Source organism: Xyrauchen texanus, chromosome 20 (assembly GCF_025860055.1).
Source record: "Xyrauchen texanus isolate HMW12.3.18 chromosome 20, RBS_HiC_50CHRs, whole genome shotgun sequence".
Taxonomy (NCBI): Eukaryota; Metazoa; Chordata; class Actinopteri; order Cypriniformes; family Catostomidae; genus Xyrauchen; species Xyrauchen texanus.
In genome coordinates, this window is record NC_068295.1 from 28,494,996 (window position 1) to 28,507,889 (window position 12,894).

The window sequence follows — 12,894 nt, forward strand, 5'->3', positions numbered from 1 at the left end:
AAGCTCTGGAGCAAAGCGTGAGCGTCCCTTATGAGGCCTGTGTGAACGAGTCACTTAAAATGGCGACGGAGGAACCGGTGAGTCGATAAACTTCTCAAATTTTATTTTACACTTTTTTGCCCTTTTCCACTTCTCGTAATAATGTTGCCCTTAAAAATAACATTAGATTTGGTTTTAGGGTATAATGACTGTTAGTTGGCATCCTCGGTGAACTTTCTCAAAGTGATTCGCTATGTTTGAATGGGGTAGAGGTTTGGCCGAAAGTTGGCAAAGCTGGCCGTTTAAGTCACATAATTACTTTTCCAGCTGTGCATTTGCCTGCACTTTCCTGAATATATTTAGCTACGCATTTTACTTTATTTTATTTATACAGTGAGGAAGAAAGCGTGCTGCCGCATCAAAACTGTCAAAAACTTGCGACAGCAAATGGGAAAAGTGAAATTAAGTGTGAAGCCACCATGCTGGATCAGATTCATAGAGCTGTGTCAAACTCACAGTTGAACCCCATCTGTTACAGTCCACAAACACACACACACAAAAACAAAGATTGACATGGCATTTCAAATGTATTTATGTAACCTCTGTTGTCATAACATCTGTAATGTATCAGTCTTTTCTAACCTTCTTACTTGTAACACCATTTTTCAAGTAGAAAAACTTGCAACTCACCTTAAATTAAATTTAGAATTAGAAAAACTAAGTGATGGTAAGACTAACATCAGACAGAAAACAGTCAACCTCAACTAGAAGTTAAAGCTGATGTTGCACTGATCCCAGACAGCTGTTGAATCAGTTCTGGATGTTCGTGTTTACTTGTAAATAAAGACAATAAATAAGCATGGGTTAAAGGCATTCTTTTCCATCAGTTTTGCATTGCAAGAGTTTGAAGTGATTAAGCGTTAATACACATTTTTAAATGGTCTTTTCCAGGAATTAAACTCAAATGCCTGCAAGAGTGAAGAGGAGAACTCAGAAGAGACCAACGAAGAAATCGTCAGCCCTGAGAGCTACATGAAACACCCACTACAGAACAGGTTGAGTTAATTCTTTAAATTGCTGTTGGTGTTTGATCTTTTCCCATAAAACTTTAGTTGCTAAAATCTGTTGTTGGCCTAACCTTTATGACCTTGAAAATAATTTACAGATCCTACTTTTTTAGTGCTGGGTATTGATTTCGATTCCGATTAGCAAGCTCTCGATTCCGATTCCGATTCGGTCCGGTATCGCTTCATGTGGGTATACTTCAGAAATATTGTCCCTTTTACTTACATATGAAAGGAATTATCTCACAGCTAATGCTCTTAATTATACAGGGGATCTTCTTACTAGATATAATTAGAATCAGAATCAGAAAAAGCTTTATTGCCAAGTAAGTTTTTTACGCATACAAGGAATTTGTTTTGGTGTTGTAGGCGCGTGTCACACAATCTCTAAATGTATGAAACAATAATTAAAATATAAGCAATATAAATATAAATATAAATATGTCCACATAATATCAATTAAAAGTAAGAATAACAAAAAAGAGAGCAGAGTAGTACAGTGGAATGTAGAGCCAGAGGTGGAGTGTGGAGAGTGTCAGGGTGGGTACTGGGCATTGTTGATAAGGCGGATGGAAAGAAACTGTTCTTGTGGCGTTAGGTTTTTGTCCTGATGGACCTCAGCCTTCTGCCAGAGGGGAGTGACTCAAAGAGATTGTGGCCAGGGTGGGAGAGATTTTATATAAATATAAATTTTATATAAATATAAATTTTATATTTAAAATTTTAAACAATTATATTTAATAGTTTTTCATCATTTTGGCTTTTTAAAAATAAACAAATACACTAAATCAATCAATAAATAAGATAATATATTTAATATATTATTTATTTGTTACATGACTATTGTTTAATTGTAAAAGTATTCACCTTTTTTGTTCAACACATGCTTAATCTGGTTTAACAAAACCAGCATTTCTGTAAAGAGCAACTGCAGATGAACGCATGTTAACGGGAGAGACTCAAATGGCTTTATCTCATCTGTGTCATGCATGATAAGAATCACATTTTTCTGTTTTGTTGTTTGTAATCAACAACTGAATGTAGAGAAAAGATATTAAGGAGACATTATTCAATGACAAATGGGTCACGTGCATCTCCTCATTAGACACACATGAAACAACTTTTACTCTCAACATGCAGTGAAAGATCTCACTGCTGAATGGCCCACCACTATACTACACAATCACTGGTGAATGAAATGTAAACATTTACCAGCCAGTTGCCAAATATATACATTTTAGTCACCTAGTGTGAAATTTGGTTGCAAATGAGAGTGAATTCCTCACTTTGTAGTAGAGGGTTGTGCATAGTGTAAAGGATTGATCTTGGCATTTAAGAATTGATATCGAGATCATTCAAATGAAGATCATGAGATGCATCAGAAAATCAATATTTTTACCCACCTCTACTACTTATGTTATACAGTTAGAGTTTTCTTTAAATATATACAGTGATGTTTTCGTTTTGTCCCTCCCCCCAAAAGATGGTCTTTGTGGTTCTTCAAAAATGACAAGGCTAAAACATGGCAGGCAAACCTCAGACTGATCTCCAAATTTGACACCGTAGAAGATTTCTGGGCGTAAGACTCATTATTATAATTATTATTTTCAAAATATAAGCAGTTTTAACATTGTTTTTTTCTGCACTCAAAAAATTATTTTAAGATTACGAATTCCAGATTCTTAACAAAATTCTATCTAATTGAATTGAGGTATCTTTAACAAAATTATATATATTTATATATATATATATATATATATATATATATATATATATATATATATATATATATATTTTTTTTTTTGTTCCAAATTACACAATTGAATTTTATAGAATTTTTGTTATGAAATTGAAATGTGTAAATCTTAAAAATAAGCTGAACGCTCTCTCTTTTTTTTTTCTTTTTTTTTTTTTTGTGTGTGTGTAATGAGATGACCAATATAATTGAGTTGATAAGTAATTTCTTTTTAGGCTTTATAACCACATACAAGTCTCCAGTAACTTGATGTCGGGTTGTGACTACTCGCTTTTCAAGGTATGCTTACTTCATATCTGTTGTAATTTTAAGATTTTTCAGGGGTTAGTACCAACAAAGAAAACAAATTGTCATTATTATGAAATGTTGTTCCAAACCTGTATGATTTTCTTTCTGTGTGGAACACAAAAATATATATTCTGCAGAAATTATGACAGGAGTTTCCTTTCTGAGTGAACTAAATGAAAGCTCAGTGACATTTACATAATATAAACTCATTGCCATAATTACAAGACCTTTAATTTGATTGCTGAGAGCAAAGTGTTTTAAATACTGTTTGCTTGTGCGTTTAATTCTTTTCTTTTTTGTTTTTTGTTTGTTTGGTTAGATTTCCCTGTTTTAGTGTTGCTTGCTGCTTTTTAGAAGTTGTTTATGAGATTCTCCAGATTACTGTGGATTTTGCAGGATGGTATTGAGCCCATGTGGGAGGATGAGAGAAATAAGAGAGGTGGCCGCTGGCTCATCACTCTCAACAAACAGCAGAGGAAATATGACCTGGACCGTTTTTGGTTGGAAACTGTAAGAGTTCTGTGTTAGTCATTGGACGCCCCCTCAATATACAAGTAGTAATTCATGTTCTACTGTAGCTCTGTCTCTCTAACATTAGTCTGTGTTTTGCCCACAGCTTTTGTGCCTCATCGGCGAGGCCTTCGACAACCACAGCGATGATGTGTGTGGTGCCGTAGTCAATGTCAGAACGAAAGGAGATAAAATTGCAGTCTGGACAACTGACTACGAGAACAGAGATGCTATAACACACATAGGGTGAGGCTAATAAAAACAATGTCCTATTTATATATACACTGGTGACCAAAAGTTTGGAATAATGTACAGATTTAGCTGTTTTGGAAGGAAATTGGTACTTTAATTCACCAAAGTGGCATTCAACTGATCACAAAGTATAGTCAGGACATTACTGTTGTAAAAAACAGCACCATCATTATTTGAAAAAAATCATTTTTGATCAAATCTAGACAGCAGCCTTCACTCCAACAACTTCTCCTGAGTAATCATGCTAAATTGCTAATTTGGTGCTAGAAAATCACTTGCCATTTTATTAAACAGTTGAAAGCTATTTGGGTTATTAAATGAAGCTTATCATTGTCTTTGTGTTTATTTTTGCGTTACCACAGTATGCAATAGACTGGCATGTCTTAAGGTCAATATTAGGTCAACAATTTCAAAAAAGAAACATCTTTCTCTAGAAACTCATCAGTCAATCATTGTTTTGAGGAATGAAGGCTATACAAGGCTTGAAATTGGCAAAAAGATTTCATACAAAGGTGTACACTAAAGTCTTCAAAGATGAAGGACAACTGGCTCTAACAAGGACAGAAAGAGATGTGGAAGGTCAGATGTACATCTAAACAAGAGAGTAAGTACATCAGAGTCTCTAATTTAAGATGTCCTCAGCTGACAGCTTCATTGAATTCTACCCACTCAACACCAGTTTCATGTACAACAGTAAAGAGAAGACTCAGGGGTGCAGCCTTATGGGAAGAATTGCAAATAAAAAGCCACCTTTGAAACAGAAAAACTAAAAGAAAAAGTTAGAGTGGGCAAAGAAACACAGACATTGGACAACAGATAATTGGAAAAGAGTGTTATGGATCTTAAACCCATTGATCTTTTGTGGGATCAGCTTGACCGTAAGGTGCGTGAGAAGTGCCTGACAAGACAGCCACATCTATGGAAAGTGCTGCAGGAAGTGTGGGGTGAAATGAAATGTCACCCGAGTATCTGGACAAACTGACAGCTAGAATGGCAAGGATCTGCAAAGCTGTCATTGCTGCACGTGGAGGATTTTTCATATTATTTTTTATTAATGTTCTGACTATACATTGTGATCAATTGAATGCCACTTTGGAGAGTAAAAGTACCAATTTCTTTCCATAAGAATAAATTCTGTACCTTATTCAAAATTTTTGTCCACCCGTGGTGTGTGTGTGTGTGTGTGTGTGTGTGTGTGTGTGTGTGTATACAGGTGAAACTCGAAAAATTAGAATATCGTGCAAAAGTTCATTAATTTCAGTAATTCAACTTAAAAGGTGAAACTAAGATATTATATAGACTCATTACAAGCAAAGTAAGATATTTCAAGCCTTTATTTGATATAATTTTTATGATTATGGCTTACAGCTTATGAAAACCCCAAATTCAGAATCTCAGAAAATTAGAATATTGTGAAAAGGTTCAGTATTGTAGGCTCAAAGTGTCACACTCTAATCAGCTAAACACCTGCAAAGGGTTCCTGAGCCTTTAAATGGTCTCTCAGTCTGGTTCAGTTGAATTCACAATCATGGGGAAGACTGCTGACCTGACAGTTGTGCAGAAAACCATCATTGACACCCTCCACAAGGAGGGAAAGCCTCAAAAGTTAATTGCAAAAGAAGTTGGATGTTCTCAAAGTGCTGTATCAAAGCACATTAATAGAAAGTTAAGTGGAAGGGAAAAGTGTGGAAGAAAAAGGTGCACAAGCAGTAGGGATGACCGTAGCCTGGAGAGGATTGTCAGGAAAAGGCCATTCAAATGTGTGGGGGAGCTTCACAAGGAGTGGATTGAGGCTGGAGTTACTGCATCAAGAGCCACCACACACAGACGGGTCCTGGACATGGGCTTCAAATGTCAAACGTCTTACTTGGGCTAAAGAAAAAAAGAACTGGTCTGTTGCTCAGTGGTCCAAAGTCCTCTTTTCTGATGAGAGCAAATTTTGCATCTCATTTGGAAACCAAGGTCCCAGAGTCTGGAGGAAGAATGGAGAGGCACACAGTCCAAGATGCTTGAAATCCAGTGTGAAGTTTCCACAGTCTGTGTTGGTTTGGGGAGCCATGTCATCGGCTGGTGTTGGTCCACTGTGCTTTATTAAGTCCAGAGTCAGCGCAGCCGTCTACCGGGACATTTTAGAGCACTTCATGCTTCCTTCAGCAGACAAGCTTTATGGAGATGCTGACTTCATTTTCCAGCAGGACTTGGCACCTGCCCACACTGCCAAAAGTACCAAAACCTGGTTCAATGACCATGGTATTACTGTGCTTGATTGGCCAGCAAACTCGCCTGACCTGAACCCCATAGAGAATCTATGGGGCATTGCTAAGAGAAAGATGAGAGACATGAGACCAAACAATGCAGAAGAGCTGAAGGCAGCTATTGAAGCATCTTGGTCTTCCATAACACCTCAGCAGTGCCACAGGCTGATAGCATCCATGCCACGCGCATTGAGGCAGTAATTAATGCAAAGGGGCCCAAACCAAGTACTGAGTACATATGCATGATTATACTTTTCAGAGGGCCGACATTTCTGTATTTAAAATCCTTTTTTTATTGATTTCATGTAATATTCTAATTTTCTGAGATTCTGAATTTGGGGTTTTCATAAGCTGTAATCCATAATCATCAAAATTATATCAAATAAAGGCTTGAAATATCTTACTTTGCTTGTAATGAGTCTATATAATATATTAGTTTCACCTTGAATTACTGAAATATATGAACTTTTGCACGATATTCAAATTTTTCGAGTTTCACCTGTGTGTGTATATATATATATATATATATATATATATATATATATATATATATATATATATATATATAAAGGGCTGTTGATTTAACGCATTAATTCAGTGTATAATTATATATATTTATATACATTAATGTATGATGATCATGATAAAGTAATTATATAAAAAAATATATATATATAAAACTAACTGATAAATTAATCTCCACACAAATGTGTTCAGTAATTGTGAGCATATGGCAAAAATACTGCCTATACAGTCATCTGAAAACTAGAGTACATGTGACACAAAGTACAACTTGATGGCAAGTTCTGTTCATCTCCCTGTGTCTTCCCAAATGACAATCATGCCAGTTCCCACTGGGAGAGCATGCTGGTACACTCACCTGAAATCTTACCATGACCTGTGTTATGATTTGTTATGCACTGTATTCACACTACTTGTTATTATTTTACTTAAATTCACAGTCTAAGGTAAATATTTTTACAAAATAGAAGTACAAATATTTTATTATCCAAGTAAACCTTTAATGCAGATTTTCTAGACACATTATTATTAGCAGTAAAAACTAATTCATTTAATGTTAAACAAGGTCCAAGTATATTAATATACAGTGACTTAAGTATATTTATTTTTATTAGAATTATAGTAGCTACATGCACATTGTCTCCAGATGCTTTTTGCAGTATATTAAAGGAATCGTTCACCCAAAAGTGAATATTCTCTCATTTACTCACTTTTATGCCATCCCAGATGTGTATGACTTTCTTCTGCAGAACACAAAGATTTTTAAAAGAATATCTCAGCTCTGTAGGTCCTTATAATGCTGAAATAAACGTTTAAGCTTTAAAAAGCACATAAAACGCAGCATAAAAGTAATCCATAACACTCTAGTGGTTAAATCTATATCTTTAGTGATATGATGGGTTTGGGTGAAAAACGGATCAAGATTTAAATCCTTTTTTCCTATAAAGCTCCACTTTCACATTCATATTCTTCTATTAATTATGGAAATTCACGTTTTTTTTTTTGTGCATATCGCCACCTACTGGGCAGGGAGGAGAATTTTTAGTAAAGACTTAAATATTGATCTTTTTCCACTGGTGTGTTATGGATTACTTTTATGCTGCCTTTATTTGCTGTTTGGTGAAATTCAAAACCACCATTCAACCTAGTACAGTGTGTAATCATATTTTTTGTCTTTTGTGTTGGATTGGCAGGAGGGTGTACAAGGAACGGTTAGGCATCCCTATGAATATGGCCATTGGCTATCAGTCTCATGCTGACACAGCCACTAAGAGTGGCTCCACTACTAAGAACAGATTTGTGGTCTGAAAATCATCAAAGGCCTGAATCTTCTCTCTCTCATCCCATCTTTTCCTCTATCCCTTTAAACCAAAGCAACAAGAAAAATGGTCTCGAACAGCTATGAACCCCTTCAAGTAGACTTTTCCCCATAAAAAACACACTTCTGGACTTAATCCAAGAGGATTGTGGCACAGACAGAGCTGTAAAAATAAAGATCCCTCTGCTCCTTGTTACATTTACACACACATTTTTTTATTCGTTTTTGTTCTGTACCACCCTTACACTACAGCAGGTGTTCTCTCTTTATCCAATCATTTAACATTAAACATTCACACTACACAGTGTCCCTGAAAAAGGATCCCTTGTTTAATCCAAGTCTTGTTAAGAGTTTGTAAAATATTTAAATTTTTTTTTTTTTTTTATGAAAAAGAAAAATTGTCAATTTATTTTATGAAAAAAGAAATGTACGTGTTCTTTTATCCAGCAGCTTTGCTGCTTCAGTTCCTAATGAATATAAAAGTTTTAATTTATTCAGAGTAATCCTCAGCATTTCATTGAGATGATATTTGGCCATTGAATTGTAATCAAGCTAATAGTCATATAACTGCCTTACTTTAAGCATTAACTTGATTAAATTTTGGGGTTTGCAATTCAAAATGTGTTTTTTATATTGTGAATTTTTGATGCATCATAAATGTACATTCCTTGTTAGAATAGTAAACTGAGGGTCTTTTTACAGTGCTGTAACAGATGAATCTTGCTTGTGTTGATGTAATTAGCTTAATTTGTTCTTTAGTAAGGTATAGATAGCATGATTAGGTAATAATAGATTTATGTTGATTAAATGTATTTCACTGAAAAAGGGGAGAGGCGTCTCAATGTTCATCACGGCAGTGTTGCGTGAGCGTTAATGGTCAGTTAGCACTTAATTAATAGCCAGTACATCAAAATCTCACCACGGTATATCTAAGACTCATGACTTCCCTTGATAACACATAATGAAACATGAACTGTTAGCATTAATATAGTTAGTAGAGAAAGAATAGGTCTCACTGTTCTGTAAGTGAGCAGATATTTTTCCTCCAACATGACTTGAAATTCCCCAAAATGTTCTCAAATTAGTTCAGGTTGAACCGCTTAACATACAGACTCTATTCAGGCTTTGTTTTGTAGATCATTTCAGACTTGAGTGTTCTTTCTACTTTTGTTTTTTCTTAACATGAAAGGCCTACTTAAGGAATGTTCCAGGTTCAATACAAGCTCAATTTGATTTGTCCCTTTTTAAAAAAAACTAAAAATAAATAAAAGTACAAATCTAGTGAGCGATTTACAATGGAAGTGAATAGGACCAATCTGGAAACCTTAAAATACTCAGTGTTTATAAAGTATAGAAACAATATGAGTGTTAACATGACTTTTGTTTGATAAAATTGCTTACTAACCTATTTTGTGTGAAGTAATAGCTAGTTATACAACTTCATTGACGATGTAACGCTGTAAATCCTAAAACCATAAATTGGCCTTAAAAAACACATTTTAAACAACTTTACAGCTCCAATGATACATGAGTTTTTAATAAAAGAATTAATGTATGTACTTTATAAAATTATAAGCTTCACATTTCTGACCTTAAAACCTCCAAAGGTTTGCCCCATTTTCTTCCATTGTTAGTACCTCCCTGTCACACAGAGTTTTGCTTTTTTTATTATTATTAAAGTAAAGGAGGCACAAGTCAATAACAAATGCCTTTGATTGAGTTTAATTTGTATTAAACTCTGAATATGTGAATTTGTCTGAAAATAACCCATTGACTTACACTCTTAGAATGTTTAGCATTTCAAAGCTGATAGCTGTCACAATACACAATGTGCATACTAAACAGTCCAAAAAACAAAAATCATTAAAATGTGTTTGAGATCAAACAATAATCATTGGACCCCCTGTTGAAGATCGCACATCTATTGTCGCTTGTTTTCTAAATGCAAATCTAGCTTTAAATACTTATATTAAAAAGCATGGTCAGTAAGTTGTCTCAAACGCTGCCTGCCACTGTAAAAATGAAAAGATACTGACGCACCATTTGGGTTCCTCAGCTAACAATTCGTCAGAAACCCTTTAAAGTAGCCTAGAAATATCCTATTTATGTACTAAAGTGAACAAAAGGTTACAACCGCAGTGCATTTTTAAGTGGACAATCAGATGCATCAGTGTGAAAGATGTGCGCTTCAAATGTATTTTTATGTGTACTATAATTTACTCATTAACTTTCCTGCCATGTTCTGTTTTGCATTTCATTGACACTGATCATAGTCCTAATGGGTCTAATTCAGTTTAAAGTTCTTTGATCAATGAATAGACAGATGCAGTAACAGTTCAACAAACCATCCTATAGAGGCCCGAACCAAATCAAATTTGACAACCACAAAACTCAATCTGTGAGCCATAAAATATTATTCTGGCTTACTGAGTGCTTGGGAGCTAGGGCAATTTATAATGACTATAGAGATGTACTATTGCTGCACTTGTCAATAGTTCTTAACATCGTCTTGGTGTTCATTGGATATTTATTTGGTGCCGGAGAGCAGGATAATGAGGCCGCCCTCAAATGTGATGTTTGCCCCTCCCCTTTACACCTCTAGCATCTCTAATGAGAGGCCCTTAAATCTGTCTCTGCAAAAGTCTAATGATGCACATGTAGTTTGTTCACCAATTACTGCTCCAGACCAGATGGAGACGGAGGCACTGTTGAAATCTTAATTTAGTTGCCTTTTTTACATGTAGTGTGAATATTTTTTATGTGTGCAGAGATACATATTCTGTAATGAATGTCAGGTCTTTGCTAAACAGAGGACTCGGACCACGAAAGAAAAACTAATAACAGGCAGACCTCTGAACTGAGATAAGAATATGATGGGAGGGAGAGTATTATACAACTGTTCTAAAATAGAAAAAAAGCCATCAGGCATAGATTTTATATTAAAGCCGGCCTGACCTCTGAATACCAGAGTATAGATGGTTATTCACTAAGCAGGATGCTCTTAGGCTAAGTCATGTCTTATTACTTTGCATGTTTGTTCTTGCCTCTAGCTACCAGAAAGCATGAACGCATCTTCATTGTAGAAGCAATACTGGCATCTGACTGGGGTTTTTGCCAAACATTTTTAGCATTTCAGCAGTGGACAGCAATGTAGTGTAATGCAAGTAAACACAATATATACTGGGATATATAAATACCTAATCAGCAGTGTATATGACACTTCCACAAACATGTGCTTTAAAATGCATTTGGCATATATATATATATATATATATATATATATATATATATATATATATATATATATATATATATAATTTTTTTAAAAAATGGTCAGTAACATGAGGTGCTTTACCCTTCAGAAATTGATGATCGTCAAACTCAGGAGGTTGAATACATGTTTTTATTTGAGCTATTTTGCAATGTTTACAGCCCTGCTAGATGGGACACGTCTAAATATAATTTAAAACGCTAATTTGTGTGCTAGCTGATTGGTTGAAATGTTGGTTTGTAGTTATTGCTAAACTATAAAAATAATTCTGACAATACTGGGAAACAGGTTTGAATGCTTGAGCTTGACAAATGCAGTCAACACTATAATATTTGTAAAAATGTAGAGAGGATCCAAATTATGTTAGTTCTTGGGTGTCACACTTTGGAAAGGAAATAAAGGAATTTTTCATAACAGAATATGTCAAAATTATTATGGCATTGCAGTAGTATGATTTTAATTGTTGGAAACGGTCTAAAACATCTGAGTTGGGACAGTCCAAAACCATCAGAGGTTTTAAGCTAAACTGAAAAACGGGAAAGCAGCTCTATTGAAAATACTAAATTGCGGATGACAATGCTATGAAATGTTCAAATGGATTCAGACTTTTAACGGATGGTGTCCAATCAATGTGATTTTTACTGCTTGCTCGGTTAACTTAATTCAAATGAGCTAATGCAACACAATGCTTCACAATTTGGTCTCAACTTAATTTCAGTGTGTACAATCCATATATGTTCACTTAATCCAGTTGTGTTGGGACTATGCAAATAATATTTGTTGCATTAATGTATTGTTGAAAACGGAGCAGAGTATTTCTAGTTCCCAGCATGCATTGCATGGGACTGGATTGTGAGAGCAAATTTTTAAATGAAGTGTTATTTTAATGTATTATACGCATCTTGGCGTCTGTGGCTCAGGTAGTAGAGCGGGTTGTCCACTAATCGCAGCTCTGCCATCATTGGTGTGTGAATGAGACACAGTGTAAAGCGCTTTGAATACTGCTAAGATTAAAAAGGCCCTATAAAAGTGCAGACCATTTAAGAGACTTGTTAGTGTTTAATATTCTGTTATATTGGGATTTAGATTAGTTTCTGTCATGCTGAATTTATGTAGAGGTTACCATTGTGGAGAAGAGTGGAGCTTATGGTTAGGCCGAGGTTAGGTACAATATTAGTCAAGTCATTTATATTTGTATAGTGCCTTTCACAACATACATAATTTCAAAGCAGCTTTACAGAAAATCATGCTTTAACAGAAAATGAAACAGTAATATCTATACATTCTTAGAGTCATCATTGTGTAGTTTTATTAAATAGGATTGTAATTTGTGTGTAAAAATAAATAATTCAATAATAATTGTATTTATAACCACAGTGAGCAAGCCGAAGGAGACTGGAGCAAGGAACACAAAACTCCATAAAATGTTGGATAATGGATAAAAAATAACCTTGGGAGAAACCAGACTCACTGTGGGGGCCAGTTCCCCTCTGGCTAACATCATGAATATAATGACAATATTACTTGTGTATAGTGCAGGTCCTGGTTTAAAATTTGTTAAATAAGTGTTAAGGTCCAGTGTTTAAAAAAATATATTTTTTTTATGGACTGTAAGATTAATGACAAGGTTCAGACAATGGCATATGAAGTATCCCATGTCTTATGGTTGGAGTTGGCAT

The 12,894-nt window shown here is 34.9% G+C and overlaps 1 protein-coding gene across 1 annotated transcript; it reads left to right on the forward strand.

Moving 5' to 3' along the window:
• Nucleotides 1–8,746, forward strand: LOC127660484 (eukaryotic translation initiation factor 4E-1A-like). The gene is made up of 7 exons (XM_052150752.1): nt 1–77; nt 931–1,034; nt 2,527–2,622; nt 3,015–3,078; nt 3,484–3,597; nt 3,704–3,843; nt 7,820–8,746. Exons 1-7 carry the CDS (start codon nt 60–62, stop codon nt 7,932–7,934), a joined length of 651 nt encoding a protein of 216 aa, XP_052006712.1. The 5' UTR covers nt 1–59; the 3' UTR covers nt 7,935–8,746.
• The last annotated feature ends 4,148 nt before the right edge of the window (nt 8,747–12,894 follow it).

Bases quoted from the DNA above. Each gene is read 5' to 3' on its own strand.
- LOC127660484 (XM_052150752.1), top strand. The intron at 1,035-2,526 runs GTTGAGTTAATT...TCCCCCCAAAAG, and splicing joins AAACACCCACTACAGAACAG to ATGGTCTTTGTGGTTCTTCA. The intron at 2,623-3,014 runs GTAAGACTCATT...ATTTCTTTTTAG, and splicing joins ACCGTAGAAGATTTCTGGGC to GCTTTATAACCACATACAAG.